Raw genomic sequence first — 18571 nt, 5'->3', positions numbered from 1 at the left:
TTTGTCTGACTAGAGCATTTCTACCAAGTAAAGACATCAAGAGAAGAGTACAACATTTTCTTTGGTAGTTGTTCCATAGATTAATCACCATCACTGTTAAAAACGTGAACCTTATTTCTAAAGTACGTTTGTCTGGCTCTAACTTCCAGCTATTGATTCTTGTCATGCCTTTCTCCATGAAGTCAAAAAGGACCATTAGGACCCAGGATTTTCAACCCTTGAAGGTATTTATACATCATAACCAAGTCACCTCTCTGTTTTTTTTTCTCTTTAGTTATTATTATAAACAGATTGTGCTCTTTAAGTCTCTCACTGGAAGGTATTTCTCCAGTGCTTGAAAAATTTTTCTAACCCTTGTCTGCACCCTGTGTACTTTTTCAATATTCTTTTTAGAATGTAGGCACCAGGCCTGAATGCAGTATGCTGCTATCAGCTTCATTAGTGCTGTTTGCAGAGGTAAAAATCACCCCCGTACTTTCCTGCTTATAACCCCAGTGATCATATTAGCTCTTAGATGTATACCTGGCCTTTAGATCTCATCTGGCATTGCGTATCTGAGTATCAATTTTTAAATTCTACTTAATTTTAAGATCAAGTGGGCCAACAAATTCCATTTGAATCCCTTGTGATCAAGAATCCCATAGCCAATAATTAGGTCTGGCAATGAACACGGATGAAAGAATTTTTTCATTAAGTTACTGTTTACCCTTCCAGAGGATTCATCCAATTTAGATTCTTAATCTACCCTTTTATTGGTGTTCTGATCATGGACCATTTGTCTCATATATATACCATAAAAGCTTATATTTTTTCTGATCTACTGTGATCTCTTCTTCCACAATTTCATTAGATGTGTTTTATGTTCTGAATATTTAACACACATTTATATTCCTTGCTTTCCTTATTCATTTCTCAGGTTATTGCTTCAAGTTCTTTGGGACTTAAACAAAAGTCACTTGCAAATTTGAAGTGGATCATATACCATTTTTTTCTTTATGCACTTTTCTTCAGAGAGTGTTTTCTTGTGTAACTCCATGGTTGTCAAACTTGAATGGTATTATACTAATTGTATAAGTGTTTCAATAATTCTTTGAGGTCATGTGGAATATCTAGTTATTCTTCAAGTTCTTTTGAAACTCTTCCGCTAGCTACAGCAGCAACTTACTGCATTTGGCAGCCTTTTCCAGGACTTGATTCATTGTCAGAAGCCTTCAGATGCTGTATGATTCAGAGATTACTTACCAGCTTTTGTGTTGATTATATACCAGAAATCGTTGTGGTTTGATCCCCAGTACGTGAGAACGGCTTGTAGAATGCAATAGTTCTTGGATATGTATGTTTTTTTTCTTACTCTGATATTAAAATTGCAGAGTTGCAGTTTTATGCTAACACATATTGGATCTGACCCTGTGAAATGCTCTGTGATATCAGTTCCCATTGAAGTCAAATCTAAGGTGCTTATGTATTAAACTGGTACATTGCAAAAACAGTGTTAGTGACTGTTCTGGGAAGCAACCTAACTTAATTTTCTTAGGGTTTCATCACAGGATTCCCAGCACTAGATATTTAGCAAAATGTCCGGACAGAGCCACCAAATCTACTCTGGACTTTTCTTATTTTAGTTTCTGTTGAAAGTGTAAATATCAAGTTTGCCTGGTAACCACATCAATGACGCTGTATTGCTTTTTGTGTAATATAGTTTTATTGTTTCAGGATTATGGAGAGGGGACAATAGCGTATAAATTATTTTTGTGGTGAAACATCTATTTATAGCTTTTTTCTCCTTTGTCTTCAGGTAATAAAAGGGAAGACTGTTAAACATGCATTAATCATCACAGCAGTATTGTTTTGAGTTCACTGCATAGGCTTTAAATCTGAACACTTTGTCTCCATAAACTTCCACCTTTACTTACTCTCCTTGCATCCAAGCCAGCCAGCAATAAAAGCTGGGGGGAACTAATTTTGGAACAGGGAGTGAAGGCTTTGTTTAAAGATGTTAGAAACAACTTTGCTGAGTCAGCTGTAGGGATATTGGCTCCAGTTTCTGATTCTAATGCTACCTGGCGATGTAGCTTTTCAGTAGGTGTGTTATGAAGTTGCCAGGCAGTGGCTGTTCAAACAGCAGATTTACAAGCTATCTTCATTTCTCTTTTTTATGTACTTTAGCATCATCACCATCTTTTATTATTTTACCTCACTGACTGCTGCTTTATGTTTACAACATCATATTAGTCTTGGCCTGTGTTACATATGAGTTTTCCAGTACCATCATTTTTTATCTAAGTAACAGCTACAAAAAACAAAAAACAAAAAAAAAAAAAAACTCAAACCCTCAGTATTCATCTACTAACTAATCCTAGCTGCTTTTATCAGTCTTGTCTCATTGACTGAATATTGTTGGCTTCCAAAAGCTGGCATTAGAGTATAATACAGATATTGTGGAGCTGAAAACCCCATCTCTGGAACACTAAGGTATTACATTAGTGAATTCTAACCTGGGTGGGAAACATGAACTCACCAAAAGAAAGATGGGGCTGATTGCTACCCAGCAGACTCGCCAGTACCAGCCGGGAGTGTAACCCAGCATTTCCTTCATGTCACTGCAAAACTGGGTGATGCCTATGGAAATACATGGAGGACAGAGGTGACGGAGAGAAAAAAGTTACCCAAACATTGACATGAGCGAGAAATGCATTTAGCACAGCATGAAACTGCAATCATGTCCCTGCAAACTTTTCATGACATACACAAAAGCCTCTGTTATCCAAAATTATTCAGCATCTCCCATCACATTTGGATATCAAGGTTGTACTATGCTTACATGGCAAAGTATTGGTTACATTGTTTTCAGATTCATTAATTCATAAATTGCTTTTTTCTGTGTGACATTTGTGCTTGTGTTCAGGGGGCTATTCAGCAGATACCAGGGCATATGGCTGGTATTGGTTGTACGTGCAGGAATTATCTTACCATAAAACCATGCAACTGCAATGGCTTCCAGAAACACCACTGTTAGGACAGCGGGACCTGTAGCATATTCTTCAAATAGCTTCACCATATATGCACCACCCTAGTAGAGAGACAGTAGAGAGTGACACTGATTAGCCAAAATCCCCAGAACAGAAGTTCTGCTGCTAGTAGGCAGGTAGTACTAGTCCTATATTGTCCTCATAAGAAAGAGAGCATTCACCAGAGCAAAATACACTCTACCCCATCACTGCCTGGCTGCTGTGGCCTTGAGTAATCCTTGACAATCCTTGTCTAGCACCCTTGCTTTAACTTCCTGTGATTATCCTTTGCCAAGAGAACTGTCATGCAGAAAAGATTAAAGGGAAGTGGTGAGCATTCCTAGCTGGATTTTAATGAGCTAACAAGATGGGATCTGTGCTTTCCATGCTTCCTTTTCATGGCAGCTTCCTTCCCTGTCCTTGAACACTAGTTACTGAGTAGGAGACAGAGGCAGCACTAGGTTCTAGTCGTTCCTCCTGGAGTTGGATTCACACAAGAACCTGGCTCCTTGTAAATGCTTTAAACTAGGAGTGAATGTTTCATAAAATGAACAATGGAATGTAAAAGCCTGTGAATTCTTCCCCATCTGTTGCAAATGCTGACTTCGTAGTACCAGCTTGTGCTCCCGTTATAGCAGTGAAATCCCAATGACAAGACAGCAGTCGCACAAGTGTAACTTTGGGCAATCTTTGGCATGTGTGAGAGGAAGAATATGTGAGAGCTGCAGATTCAGACATGAGCCATTTCTGAGTGCTGGGAGCTTCTAGACTCCAGTTCACTACATTCCATGTCAGGGTTGTTTCTAGAACAGGATTTTTTATCCATCCTTTTCTCCTTTAGAAATTTATTTCTAACCTTTGGAAAATTAAACTGACAATTTTGATGTTTGTAAAAGCTAGGGCATGAGGTGAAGATTTGAAGGGTTAGACAGCCAAAATGAACCTGTTTAGCAGTGTGGTATCAGTCAGAGCAGTAGTTGGGTGATTTGTTGTGTATTGTACTGTAGAACATTGCCAAGTTACAACCCTGTGAAATTCTCCCATGCATGCGTCTGTTCGTATTCGTTCCACTGACAGTCTCCTACCTCATAAGGAAAAGAACTCCTCCCTGCTGGACTGATAGTGTTTCACAGATTGGGTGGGACTCCTTGAGATGTTGTTTGGGAAGCACGTCCCTCCTGCAGATGTCAGCTAGACCCTGCAGCCAATAAGTGAGGTCCATAATGCTGAACTACTTACGAATGTCAGGGTCGTCAATGACCCCAGGAAGCAAGCAATGATCAGGCCCAGGACAAACCATTCCCTGCGCTTGCCCCAGACATGTGGAAATTCATCCAGTACTGCAGTGATCACCCCTTCCAATCCTGCAAACTGAAAAGTATGGCAAAAAGTCAGAGAAAAAAGCATCCCTCATACCCAGTGTTCCCTGTAAGCTGAGAGCTTGTGCAGCCACCCAGGAGAGATTCAGGTGTCACACATTGATTAACACACTGTCCACAGCTGGCAGCATGTTTCTACTGGTGGTGTGCATCTGTACATGCCAGGGTGCACATAACAAAATTTGTTCTCTCCATTGATGGAAATAGTTGGAGGGAACCCTGCTCACCCCCCAACACATTCCCCATACAAACCCCAGAAGTGGTATACACTGAAAACTAACAGAGGCATAGCTGCATCTCTCTAGTGTGTGAAAAACCCACACTCCCTGAAAGCCAGAGCTGTGCCAGCCTAACCCCTCTTGTAGACAGTGCCTATGTTGACTTAGCTGCCACCACTTGGGGAGCTGGGTTGCATACAGTGATGGGAGAACCCCAACAGTCACTGGAATGAGTATTTACACTGAAGCTGTCCGGCTGTAGCATTTTAGGTGTAGACATGCCATAAGATACTATCAGAACAATGAACCTTTGGGACTGATTTGTATCTGAGTATGATAGGTGTGAGATGACTGCTCTGGAGACATCCCCATCACGTCTTTAGAGACCTTGATCTCATTAGGACAGGGCTTGTGTCTCATACATGTAGGAAGTACCTCTCATATAATGGGAACTGCCATATTACAGTAAACTCTTTGATTTCTGGCACCCCGGGACCGGGAAGTTACTGGATATTGGAATGTGCTGGATGATGGAGAGGTGTCTCTCACGCGTCTCCATGCCTGCCTGCAGGGGACTCTCATACTTCTCCTTGCCTCGGCTCCCCTCTAACCTCCCTCTGCTGGAGCTAGGGGAAGTGGGTGCAGGGACACTTATACTGATTAGATGAGTCTAAGAAAATTAGAATCCTCAGCTGTCTACTCAGAAAAGCTTTAGCTCTGCTTTGTGCTGGTGGAGTGACACAAAAGCAGACTTAAAGAGGGCTGTGAGTATCTGCTCGGCTCCTTTGTCTCCACCTCACGGTGGCCAGCAGCTCCCTCCCGCTCATGGTTCAGGTGGTGTGGCAGCTCTTCTGGTCTTCAGCTGCACCACCGGGCTGCCCTTCTCAAGGCTTCTCCTGGGCAGCCCACAGCAGGGCCTCGCCATGCCACTCCTGCTCCTGTCATGCCTACCCTGCATGGGGGCTCTTCCCCTCCCCTGAGGTCAGGGCGCTGCTCTCTAGCCACCTCCAGCACGGCTGTGCATTCCAGGGTGCTCATGGCCCTGCCCGTATAACTCAGCACCTATCCTTGGCATGGCTGCCTTGTTCCAGGCTGCCAGCTCAGGGCCTCTCCATCGCCAGGGGCCGCCAGGCATGTGCCATTCCCCACACAGCGGCTGCATTCTGCTCCTTGTGTGATCAATGGGCAAGAGAGGAGTGGGATGGGGAGGCAGCAGCAAGCAGCACAGCCCCTGGAGGAGGAGGCCTAGGCACTGGGATGGTGCCTGGTGCCAGTCTGAGAATTTTGCTAGATTGAATACGGATTAAAAGAGAGTTTGGTGTACAAACAACAAGAAGTAAATGGCTCATTATAGCCAAGACTATGAAGTCAGTAGAATCTTATCTTCTCATAGCAGAAATGAATTTGGTCCTCAATGTGCAATACTTATGTCCCTCATGTGGCAAAACCTTTATAGCATCTTGCCCCAGTATGGGAATTCCACTTTGTGTTCGTACCTTTTAAGTCTTTTTACCTGTGAAAAATCCAGGAAGCATGTCAGTGACTTGCAAGTTGACAGGTAATTAAATTATGGTTAAAAGCAGGATTGTAGAATTTGAATATTCTGGGTTCTGTTCCCAGCTTTGCGATTGACTCATTTAATCTTTTTGTGCCTCAGTTTCCACAACTTTGAGACAGGGATAGTAAATCCTATTGTGTGATCTGGGGATTGTGAAGTTTAATGAATGTTTGCAGAGCACTTTGCATGTATATCGCACCCTTCATCTAAGGACCTCAAATTAATAGTTCAGTTGCTGTATTACTTAAAAAAGGGTTATGTTTTAATTCTGAAGATTTGTTTTAGAACATGTTGGAGTATTTACAAATGCTTAACCCTGTCCACCCATCCATCCATCCGTCCATCCATCCATCCATCTTGAGCCCCTCTCACTAATGATATCCACTCACCGTGCTGTCTAATCCCAGAGTAAGAAGCATCAAGAAAAATATGATGGCAAAAAAGGTCGAAGCAGGCATGTTTGCAATGGCCTCTGCGTAAGTAATGAAGAGAAGGCTAGGCCCTGGTACCAAGAAGGAGAAAAGGTGATTATTACAGGACAACACTACTGCTCTGAAAAAGAGGCATCGTTTTGTTCACACCTGGGATTCTTTTCCAGTGGAAATGCCTTTATCCGCCAGAGAGTGTTACCGCGTGTATCCGTAGTAAGGTTCACAAGGTAACTTGTACAATGATTTCTGTGTCTTTTTTTCCTTCATGGAACCACTTTGGTGCTATGTAGTACACCATATGCTGCTGACTGTTTTATATTAGGGCCCTTAGCATAAAGCAGTATAATTAATCATGTTGTATACAAAACATTATGCAGAGTTTGGAGTGTTTGTCAAGGTGCGGGTCTTTCTCCTAGTTCAGATTTTAAATGGATCACATGCTCTTGTTTGGGTGGTAAGACTATCTTCCCATCTGGAAAGTACTTAAGTTCTATCAAAACTTCAGAGGAAATTTAAGATAACAATAGAATTAAGTTACCATACCAGTATCTTTGGCAACCTCTGACACATCTTCATTCCTCATTTCAGACATATAGCCAAGCACAGTGAAAATGACAAATCCAGACACAAAACTAGTCATGCAGTTCACAGTACTGGTAACCAGCGCATCCCTGAAACAAAAACCCAATGCAGGTCAGACAGTGAACAGCTGCCAGAAAGAATGGCATATTGCCAGCTGGCACAGTATTGGGTTTGAACAATCTAGACCACAGAGGAGCACGTCTCAGTACTGGCAGTGTCAAATCAGCCCTTAAACTTTCCAAGATACACAACTAGAGACCCATATATTTTAATATGTGAGGGTGTTTTGGGAAAGACTTCAAGAAAATTAAGGTTCTGTCTTTTCATGATGTTAAAAACCCCATAGCATTTTCCAGAAGAGTAGGAAGCCTTTGTCTTGGTGTTCTTAGCGACATTTTACACCTGTCTTATTGGTTGTCCTCCTGTCAGTCATGGTTTACCCCAAAGACAGCTGCATTTTGCTGTTGAAATGATCACTGGACTGATGTATTAGTAGTTTTTGAAACGTTTTGAGATTATCACTGTCCATGCTCCCAGATGTATTTAGCACTGCTAGTGTGATGCAGCCAGAGTCTGCAAAGGGCATGTAAAGGTTGTTCCCCACCCCCTTGATGTTCTGTCTTGTCCTGGAATGGGACAAGGTGTCTCTCTCCTGTATTGCCAGCAAACAGGGACAATACGGATTTGACTGTTGATATATTTGTTCTCTCTTGGGTAGACTTTGAATTGCTATGTCTTACGTGTCTGTGTAAGAATGTCAAATATTGCATTCAGCATCTCTTTGGCTGTCTCTGTTTGGCTGCTCACCAGACACACCACACCAATCTGATTAATACTGCATTCAGAATGATATAGTAATAGCTTTACGGGGAATGATGATTTGCAGGTTTCATTTCATAGGACATAAACAACTGCCTTAAGAAGATCAGAACAGAACCACACAGAGCCCTTTACCAAATTATATCTGATCCGGTCAGTGACTAAGTATTATTACAATCTGATGGCTGTTCAGGGGTGGATTCAGTCCACATCCTGTTCCACAGGGACCCACCTCACAAACTCACCACTAAAATTAATTGGCACCCTTATGGGCAGTCTCGGCAGAAATGAAGAATTATGTGGGTTGTAAATGCGGGGGAGGGGTCATCATTTTGTTCCATATTTGTACAGAGCCTAACGCAAGAGGAGTCTGATTCACACCAGGGCTTTTTGGTGCTACCAGAACATAAATAATAATTGACAAGACATGAGAAGCAACTTTCCAGCCTGCCTTGAGGTGAGGCCCCTTGATTGGGTGTGGTTTGAGGGCAGATTGCTCTGAGGCTAAATGTATCTGTTTTGCGGGCAAATTCGCTCTGTGGAACTGACCACCGGCCAACCTTCACCAGCATTATCTTTCTCTCTCTCTCTCTCTCTCCCTCCCTCCCTCTGCCTTTTTTTTTAAAATACCCAGACTGCTTTCATTTTTACACTGTCCATTTGTTGCCTATTTGTTACACTGAGGTGGAACTCACTGGTAGCAGTTGTTGTGGAATTTGTTGTAGCTGGCAAAAGCTAGTAGGACGCCAAAACCTGGACCAAGTGAGAAGAAAATCTGAGCTGCAGCATCCACCCAGACCTGAAAAACATAAGAGGCAGAGCTTCAAGAGAAGCAGATGTTAAATATAGAGTAAATGCCATTCTACAGGCAACTGGGGCTGCAAATTAGATTCCAACAGCCTGTATATAGTCTAGTCCTATTTTAACAATCATTTTATTAAGAGCTTGTTAACGTAGATCAAAGATTTTGGGCTGAAGTATGAGAAATGTTTTTGTAGTTTTGTGACAGAGGCAGTTGCCCAGCACAGTGAGAACATCATACTTATTTTCACTTGTGGCATAATTAGGATTTATCTTTGTAGGTCACCAGAGGTGAAATGTTCCCCCATTTCTAAACAAACACAGTAAAAAACTCAGTAACTGTGGCAGCTATCACTGTTTCACCCTTGACAGTGTCCTAGGCTGACAGATAGTAGGTTGCCTGCAGAATATTATTTTTGCATTGTGACTTTGTCTCTGTAATGGGTTTGGCCGGCCTTCCTTCCTTCCTCCAGGAGCTCTTTGCAGAAAGACATCTGGAGTGCATTGCCCCATGTCTGTCTCAAGGGCATGTCCTCCGGACTACAGCACTCGGTGATTTGTCCTGGGATTGATGCACATGTGTTTGGTGGTGCGGGTACAACTCCAGCTGTGTTACCACAACTGAAGTGTGTTGAAGCCATGTTAGATAAAAGTGTGATGACCTGGTTACAACAATACTGGTACACTGGCCGGTCTTGCTGAGTGGCAGCTCCAAACTGCTGATCTCTGTTCCATCCCTGAAAGGAAGAGTCCTGGTTCTTTTAATCCCTCTTGATTGCAACACGAAGTACACTACAGCTCATTTCTAACATTCTCCTTCTGTGCAGGTTGCCTGCACCTCCCCTGGGTAGAGCTCTGCTGCAAAGCAGCATACAGATTGCAATCTGCTGTCCTCACTTCAGATATATTCAATACAATATCAATGTCCTTTATTGCTTTTAGGAAGACGTGGTCCCTTATTGGAGATGCTGCTTTATCAGAAAATGGTGTCTCTTCATTTCCTCTTCGTTGAAAACTCTCCATATCAGCTGGGAAACTGCAGACTCACAAACCTTAGAGCATTTAATCTTCGGGTATTTATTGCTTTGGGTTTTTTCCCTCTCCCTTCCCATTAGCAACATTCACAAGTAGTGAAGCAAACACAGTTGGGAGCCAAATGGACTGAGTGCCTCTTCCATACCTGTTCAGATCTAAGACAGACACTAGGTCAACATGTTGTTGTGTTATTATGGTCTCATCTCCAGACCTCTCCCCACACGTTCACATCTGTGCCACTGTCATCACTTCTTCAGGTGCAGTGGGTTGAGTCCGATTGTTTCCCTGGTGTCGCACCTGTACAGAATGTGGGAAGTTTCCAGCTGCGTCAAGCAGCACTGGACTGGGAAGGAAGGGCTCTTCAGGCACACCTGCCAGAGCTTGACACTGAGCTTGAGTTTCAGTGGTGGCAATATTCCCGATTCTGGGATGCAAGTAGTGAGTGCAGCCACCTGCTAGTGGATTCCATTAAAGGTGGTTTAGCCTGTTTCAACATCTGCTGATCATCTGGAGTTCAGCACCTCTACAGGAAGCCCACCAGTTTAGGTTAAGTTTAGCTACAGTAGAAGCAGAAGCAGTAACCACTTGGTGATCTCGCATAATTGTTACAACGGCAAAACACTTGGGACAAAGATTTTAAAGAACCGGAGTTCCATATCAGGCTTCAAAACCCTTAGGTGCTTGTTTGCTGTGCTGATAGCCACCTTGCTCTGAGACAGAGAGACTTAGGTGCACAAGTCTTACCAGCTGCGATTCATCTCCCCTTTATAACAATGTTCTTACCTCAGTGGCCAGGAGTTTCTGCCAGTCAGGCTTCAGGTAGAAAACAACCCCCCTCCAGGCTCCAGGCAGTGTGGCCCCTCGTACTAACAGGATAAACAGTATGATGTAAGGGAATGTGGCAGTCACCCACACCACCTGTGAGAGAAAACATTAAACCAGTGTTTGCCATGGGTGCTGATTGAGGGAAACTGAAATGATGATAGAGGTACAGTGTATTGAATGAATAGTCATATTTAGACGTATTACACCTTTCATCCAAAGTGCTTTACAAAGGCTATTACACAGTACTATCCTTTAATCAAAGGAGAAAACTTAGCACAGTGTAGTTAGTTGACATGCCTAGCATCTTGCAGTGAATCAGCAGCAGAGCTAAGAATTAGCACCCAGGAATGCAGACTCTGACTCTCCTCCTCTTGCCTTCCATAATGCCAACACCCATCACAGAAGTGTCCACCCAGGACACCTTTTCTAAACTTCCTTTTGTTACACACTTCAGCGCAAGGGAGAAAAGAAATGGGCCATGTGCAGGCAGACCTACAACCTTCATTGCACTAATTTTGTGTATCGTCTTTTTTTGTCCATCTCCTTTGCCTTCGCCCTCTGATGAAGTGTGTTAGGTTAGTAAGAGTTTGGGAATCATTTCTTTCTGTTGATGGTGTGTAAATCAGTTTATTCAGCATCACCAGCCTGACTGCACCACCAATAGGCATTCTCCTCTCAGAGGCAGTCATCTCCAGGTTTGCTGCAGCTGTCTCGTCAAAGAGGAGAGACAAATTGCTTAATTTTATACTGTCTGTGTGCTCTGACCATTGTCTTTTCTCATCTGAAAAAGGACTAACCTGGTACAATGGTTAGAACGGGGGTTGGAGGGGGGAGAGAGAGAGACAGAATTCCACATTCCATTTCCAGCTCTGCTGCTGAATAAGGCTGAGTCTACAGTTGCCGTGGAAGATCAAACACTTACATACCATTTTCCGAGGTGAAACGGTGCATTGCATTGCCAGTGTCGACTCTGGAACTTCTTTTGAGTGGCATGGTATTAAGCCAGGTCAATGGAAGGAGCAATCTCATTGACCTTCTGCCATGAAGACAGGCACAGAAGTCAAGGGCTGCAAAGTTGATTTTTGGTATGCAACTGGCATACCAAAAATTGCAGAGCAACCATTGACCTTCCAGGTAAGTGTAGACGCAGACGTTGTGTGTGACTGGGAGTGAGTCACTGGAGCTGGACTTTTGAGAAGTGTCCACAGATGCTGGTGGTCTAAACTGAGACCCTTAAACTTCAGAAGAAACTCAGAAATGCACAAGCTCAGCAGCCCTGAAAGTTAGGCCCTGCCCATTGCAGAAGATGCATTCCTCTGTCAGGCCATGCACAATCAACTGACCCTTCTGAAAAGCTTGCTCTTAATCTTTCTGCAATGCAGTTTCCCCTTCTGTAAAATGGGAACAATAACTCTAATCTTTGTAAAGTGGTGTGAGCTCTCTCATAGGAGGTGTTCTTTCCAGGGAAAGATTTAATACCTATCATTTGTAAATAGATATGTATTAAGAAGCCCTGTTTGGGAAACATGATTTGCTTTGACGGGAGACAGCAAAGCCCATCTGTAGGAAAAGAAGCAGTGGAACTGTGGCTCAACAGAGCAGTAATCAGATTACCCTCCACACCAATTCAGAATGATCTTTATCTACAGAACAGCAGCCCAATGTACTGTTAACATGTATTAGATGGATTACAGTAACACTCACTAGACACTAGGTGCTTTCTACCCATAGGTGAATTTTCAGTCCCTGTGCTCAGAGCAATCAGAGTTTACTTTCTCTCATAGTAACAGGCTGCTCCAGTCATGCTGCAGAAACTATGCTATACCAAGCAATTTCCTCTTGATTTTGCATTCACCTTGCCAGATGTTTTGACCCCTTTCCAGATGCTGAAGTACACAATAGTGAAAATAAACAATAAGCAGAGGGTCAGTTGCCAGCTAATGCCTCCCAGATCATCCAGCCCTTTGGACCTTTGCACCTGTAGAATGTGGCGGCTAAAGCAGGAGAGAAAAGCACATTGTTATTCTTCTAACAAACACAAAGATTCTCCAGATCTGAAGAAGCGAGTCTGTCCCATGAAAGCTGGGACCTAATAAATTATACTGTTAGCCTTTAAGGTGCTACTGGACTGCTTTTTTGATTTGTAAACACACAAAAGCCGCGTCTACACGAGCCAGCTACTTTGAAGTAGCCGTGCCAACTTCGAAATAGCGCCTGCCACGTCTACACGTGGCGAGCTCTATATCGAAGTTGAAATCGATGTAAGGCGGCGAGACGTCGAAGTCACTATCCCCAACAGGAGATGGGAATAGCTCCCTACTTCGACGTTGAACGTCGAAGTAGGGCACGTGTAGATGATCCGCGTCCCGCAACATCAAAATAGCGGGGTCCGCCATGGCGGCCATAAGCTGAGGGGTTGAGAGACGCTCTCTCCAGCCCCTGTGGGGCTCTGTGGTCACTGTGTGCAGCAGCCCTTAGCCCAGGGCTTCTGGCTGCTGCTGCTGCAGCTGGGGATCCATGCTGCATGCACAGAGTCTGCAACCAGTTGTCGGCTCTGTGGATCTTGTGCTGTTTAGTGCAAGTGTGTCTGGAAGGGGCCCTTTGAGGGAGTGGCTTGCTGTTTCCCCGGAAGCGCTAGTCCACCCTGTGACCCTGTCTGCAGCTGTTCCTGGCATCCTTATTTCGATGTGGGCCGCTTTGGTGTGTAGACGCTCCCCTGCAGCGCCTACTTCAATGTAGTGCCCCCCAATGTCGACGTTGAACGTCGACGGCACCAGCCCTGGAGGACGTGTAGGTCCTATTCATCGAAATAGCTTATTTCGATTTCGCTACATCAAAATAAGCTATTTCGATGTAGCATCCCCGTGTATACGTAGCTAAAGAGTGTTTAGGCTATAAATCATGAGATGAGACCCCTGTCCTACGCGTACTAACACCTACATGCTTTTTAATCTCCAGCCATTTAAAAAAAAGGCCTGTGATTGATAAATATCCCTCTTACCCTATAAATAAAAACGTCCTGCATTTCTACCCTTTTTTCTGGTACTGCTGTCTCCACTTACATGCACTTACGTATAAAATTCTTCTGCAGGGGAGATGGAGTGTGAGGTCCAGGTAATGCTGGCATTGGTGAAATAATTGGTGCAGTTGCCTGTGTTCCAAGCATTTTTGCAGCTGGTCCATGGCAGCTCCGCCGTGAAGGACGAAATGAGGTAGTAGAGGGCCCAAGCCATGATTGTATTGTAGTACGAGGCTACGTAGAAAGCTATTATACAGATGGTAAAGCCAATTCCTAGTAAGGCAGGAAACAGTTATGTGAGTGCAAATGAGGGTGCTGGGTCCAGGCAGTGCATAATCTGTGTAAGCTAAAATCAGCCGCTGGGGACATCCAAATAGGAGGAATACATGCACTAGTGCTCTAGAACAGTGTTTCACACATGGTGTTCTACAGAAGGAGCCCAGGGTTCCGCTCAGTGAAAAGACGGGGTTTGTGAGAAAATTCCATTACAGTAGCTGTCTCCTCTGCGGCTTTCTGCCCTGCTGCTGCAGGAAGAGTAGAACTCAACTGAATTGTTTTAATGGAGGGCAGGGCAGCAGGAGGAATCTAGATGTTAAATCAACTGAATTGAATTCCAAGGAGTTGCAGAGAGCCCCTCACTCATTCCGCTACCCAAGCAGCTGCACCCTTCCCATGAGTGGTGATTGGCTCACCCCCCCACCAGCTGAACACCTCCACACCAGCCTTCCTTCTGCTGACTGCATGTGGCCGCCCATTGTAGGCTTCCCAGCTAGCGCCATGGATGGGTTAGTCCCGGGCGTTGGTTTGGGGCTGAGGCGGTTTAATCCTGGAGATGTGGGGGCAGGTTTTGGGGCTGAGGAATGTAAAGCTTGGAGTGGGGGGGCAGGTTTGGGGGCTGAGGGGAGTAAAGCCTGGGAATGGGGTTCTGTGAAATTCTTTCGAGTTTAAAAGTTTCCATGGGCAAATAAAATCGGGAAACACTGCTCTAGAACTTTATGGGGGTTTCAGAAAGTAGGGTGATGTGCTCAAGCCACACTTCAGAAAAACATCTCTCTTCTAAACGGAACATACATAAATGCTGTCCTGACTCAGTCCATGGTCTCTGGGATAAAAGCAGTTTCTCTGCTCTTGATGATCATACCTCCACATTAGCAACTGGCAATGGGCCACATCACCCCTGACTGAACTGACTTGATTTCTCCTCTCGATGTTCTCAACTCCACACTAACTGCCAATAATGGGCCAGTTCCACCCTGATTGAATAGACCATGTCAGCTGTGGCCCTCCCCTTTACTGAGACCCCCCTCTTTAAATCCTCCTCTGAAACCCCCCACTCATGCATTTGACGAAGCGGGTCTTTGCCCATGAAAGCTTATGCTCCAATATATCTGTTAGTCTGTAAGGTGCCACAGACTAACTCTGCTACCTCTCTGATACTAGTCTGTGGAATGTTGACTGTGAAGCAAATTCCGCCCATCCTTCACGCCACAAAAGAACAAACCAAAACAGAAGGAAATGTAACCGGGGTACTGGGAGCTAGGGTAACATATTACCTAACACATACTCTGTTATCACTGCCAGTAGAGATGGGTAAGAGCTGTGAGATAGAGCTGCAGGGTGACTTGTATTAAAGATCTCTCTGGGATAAAAATAATGGATTTGCAATATTTTTCCCAGCCCATATTTCTGATACCATTTCAAATATTAAATATGGAAGAATTGTTAAAGTTCAATTTACTTTCAGCAGTATAATGTTCTACATACAGTTTTGCATTTTTTTTCTTCTGTCTTGGGACAGCAAAAGAGAGATTTGTTTTTAGTCAGCTTCATTTCCAGGTTTTCATACACTAGTATAAGGCTGCATCCGTTAGTTGGAAAACAGTTAAGGCAATGTTTGTGTCTATAGAACAACATTACCTGTTGGTTTGGTTTTTTTGGTTTGTTTTTTTTTTGTTTGTTTGTTTTTTTTTTTGAGTACATGATTTCTAAAAGTAATTAACTCTAGGTTTTAGGAAAGCTTGCTTTATGTAACTTAAATTTGAAGCCTAAACCACTTGACATTCTCTTATTTTCAGTAATTGTTCTACCCTTAAAGAGATGTCTGTGAGTAAGCCTGTGGGATCATTGTAAGCTTCCAATTCCCATTACTACCTTTGAAAATAGGACAAATTTTCCTCCAGACTGAGATACATCCATTCCTGTGGTACTGTCCAAGTGCCAGCTCCATGTAAAAGAGAGGGATGCCTCCAAAGATGGCCATGATTGTGTATGGGATGAGAAACGCTCCTGCAAAGAAGAGAGGACACTTGTGTAATAGTGTAAACAATTCATAAAGAACAGTTCTTAATAGGCTGCAGACAATATATACCACAGTGAACTATCACAGTATAACCTGTGTGACCCCCTGATCTCAAGAGGTCAGTCCAGTCAAACATTCATGTAATGTCACACTAAAGAGAACTCATAAAAATGGGTATGTTCCTAAAAGGCCACAGTGTGACCCCATTAGTCACATATGTGAGCAGTTACTCACATGACTAGTCCCATCATCTTCAACAGGATTACTCATGCAAGTAGTTGATCACCAACGGTGCGCGCTCCTGTGGCACTTTGGAGACTAACAAATTTATTAGGTCATGTACTTTTGTGGGTAAAACCCACTTCTGCAGGACTGCTTATTATTTGTGCAGCTACAGACTAACATGGCTACCCCTTGGAGGCTGCTCACCAATGGGTACGGCAACTGTTTCTCTTGAAAGACAATGCCATAAACACCGAAGGAGTTAAATTACTGTGTGTCATGTTGGAGCATTACAAATGGCTAACAGTCCAATTTTCAAGTGCCCCAGGTAATGTCCCCAAACCACCGCTCTGAGGAATGTCACAAGCTGGCTCTAAATTTCCAGTGGCATAGAGTTCTGAGGTACAGCAAGCTTATCTCCTAGCAGGCAGTGTCAAAAGCACTCCTATTCCCAGTCTTCTGTACCAAACATATGGGAAATTTGCAAAGGTTTTATTGGCTACCATGGATGCAGCAGCAGAATGGAGCAAAAACTAAAAGCATGTCATCCTCTGGTACAACGCATTAAGGTCATATGGATCCCTCACTGGTTACAATCATTGTCTGAATGCACTGAGCCCCCTCAGTGTTGAAATTTTCTGGTATATTGATTAGTGTGAATGTAAATGTTTCAGGGGATTGGGCTTCTTATCTCTTCCCTTGGGAGACTGTTCCACAGCCTAACTGATCTCAGGGTCAGGATGTTTTTGCCTATGATTAACTCTACATTCTCCTTTTTTTATTTTAAGTCCACGCTTTCTAGCAATACTCGATATTGCATCATTCTAGATAATTCATAATTAGTCTTCCCTCTTTGGGTTTATAGCCCTCATCTACTCGTTGGTGCATATGTATGTCCCAGCAACCCTTACCTGACTCTAGACATATTTTGCCCTTTTAATTTAGCTCATAAATCAACTCCTCTTGTCCCATAATCCCTTGTTGCTTACTCTTGGTGTCCTTTAGCCATAGACCTGAACTGTTTACACTCAAAAAAGCCAACTTTTAAGGAATGGCATATGGGTCTGAGCACTGACCTCCTCCGTTTTGGTAGCATATATAAGGAAATCGCCACACGTTGCCCAGATCCACTGCATAGCCAATGACAGAGAGAAGAAAGTCCATTTTTTTGTTCCAGGTCTCTCTTTCCTCCAGCTCCATCAGCTGCGGTTGAGCCTCCACACCACAAGTGGTGGTGGTGGCTGCAGCAGGGCGCTGCCCATCTTCCCCATCTCCTATTCCATTGCAAGGCACTGGGCTCTGAACCACTGAGTAGCCATTTGAGATCTGACCTGCTTCCTTTTTATCTCCCTGGCTGGGGTGCACCTTATTCCCATCCTCTGCCAGCTGCAGGGCAGATTGAGGGCTTTTGACCAGGAGTCCATTCTCTCTGCAATCTTCCCCTTCTGTACAGTCCAAAAGCTCTTTCTTAGATGTCAGAGGCTGGGTCTTATTGCTGGATGACTTCTCCATTCTGCTGGTTAAAAGATGGGGCTGCTGCCCATTAGTGAGTGGCCTGGATCAGAATCCCCTGGTGCCAAGTGGCTGCTTGAAGCTCTGGGTTCCCAGTGCCACTGAGTACTCTGCAGTCTTTACGTCCTCTGGATTGCAGACACACACAGCTTCAAAGAAACAGAAAAGAGTTCAGTTGCATTGTAAGGGCTGCTGGGGCTGGTGGTTGTACCAGGATACCATCACAGGTAATGGTGAGTAAAGCACATTACTTTAAAATAAAACTACCCTAAAATAGATAATCCTGTGAGCAGCTACAGTGCCTCAAACTGAGAGAGCTACGGGGAAGTAGGGGGTGAGGGTGGAAACCTCTTCCTGCCAGCTGCAGAACAGGAGTGGAGCCACTCCACATAGCAAGCAGCCTGTGGCCCTCCTGATAATCTCTCACATTTAGGGCTATCTTGCCACAGCCTTTACTTGACCACTCTTCAGTAACCCCACTGCACCCACCATGTTTGGCTGTACTCAGATTGTGACTCCAGCCATGCAAAGAGAGATGGGGATACTCAGATCAGGCTCCCCATTGCACGTCAGGGGCAGGCAGTAAGAGGAGCCCTGGCTTCAGCTCTTTTTCCTCCCTCTCGCCCTCCACAATCCCCGCAGGGGAGCAAGGTGCTCCAGAAGAAGATTAATTATGTCTCCCCCAGAGCAAGGAAGGAGCGGGAGAGGAACTGTGCCTTTGTTCTTGGGTCTGCATCCGGAATGATGCAGTTCTGCCCCACTCCTTACTCACAGGAGAGCAGAAGGGACAATTTAGCCTTTGTAGGTTTCTTAGGGCATGGACTTCATCTTTCTTCTGCTCGTAAGCTGCTATGCACACCACT

The 18571-nt window shown here is 44.1% G+C and overlaps 2 protein-coding genes across 3 annotated transcripts in view; one reads left to right on the top strand and one right to left on the bottom strand.

Moving 5' to 3' along the window:
* The window catches only part of SLC6A4 (solute carrier family 6 member 4), a 29089-nt gene extending 11230 nt beyond the window's left edge, over positions 1–17859 (bottom strand). The window contains exons 1-11 of the mRNA XM_075014054.1: positions 17273–17859; positions 15827–15961; positions 13729–13948; positions 12512–12650; positions 10615–10749; positions 8691–8794; positions 7138–7265; positions 6553–6665; positions 4248–4379; positions 2971–3070; positions 2519–2619 (exon numbers count right to left, since the gene is read on the bottom strand). Of these exons, the coding sequence (XP_074870155.1) occupies positions 2519–2619; positions 2971–3070; positions 4248–4379; positions 6553–6665; positions 7138–7265; positions 8691–8794; positions 10615–10749; positions 12512–12650; positions 13729–13948; positions 15827–15961; positions 17273–17708 (1743 nt within the window). The 5' untranslated portion in view covers positions 17709–17859. The remainder of the gene's footprint in view (positions 1–2518; positions 2620–2970; positions 3071–4247; positions 4380–6552; positions 6666–7137; positions 7266–8690; positions 8795–10614; positions 10750–12511; positions 12651–13728; positions 13949–15826; positions 15962–17272) is intronic.
* NSRP1 (nuclear speckle splicing regulatory protein 1) overlaps positions 1–18571 on the top strand; it is a 146607-nt gene that overhangs the window by 71103 nt on the left and 56933 nt on the right. The gene's annotated exons all lie outside the window — the stretch shown is intronic.

Source organism: Carettochelys insculpta, chromosome 19 (assembly GCF_033958435.1).
Source record: "Carettochelys insculpta isolate YL-2023 chromosome 19, ASM3395843v1, whole genome shotgun sequence".
In the NCBI taxonomy this organism is placed as follows: domain Eukaryota; kingdom Metazoa; phylum Chordata; order Testudines; family Carettochelyidae; genus Carettochelys; species Carettochelys insculpta.
Note: the sequence above shows the minus strand (reverse complement) of the source record. Positions and strands in the feature narration are given on the sequence as shown.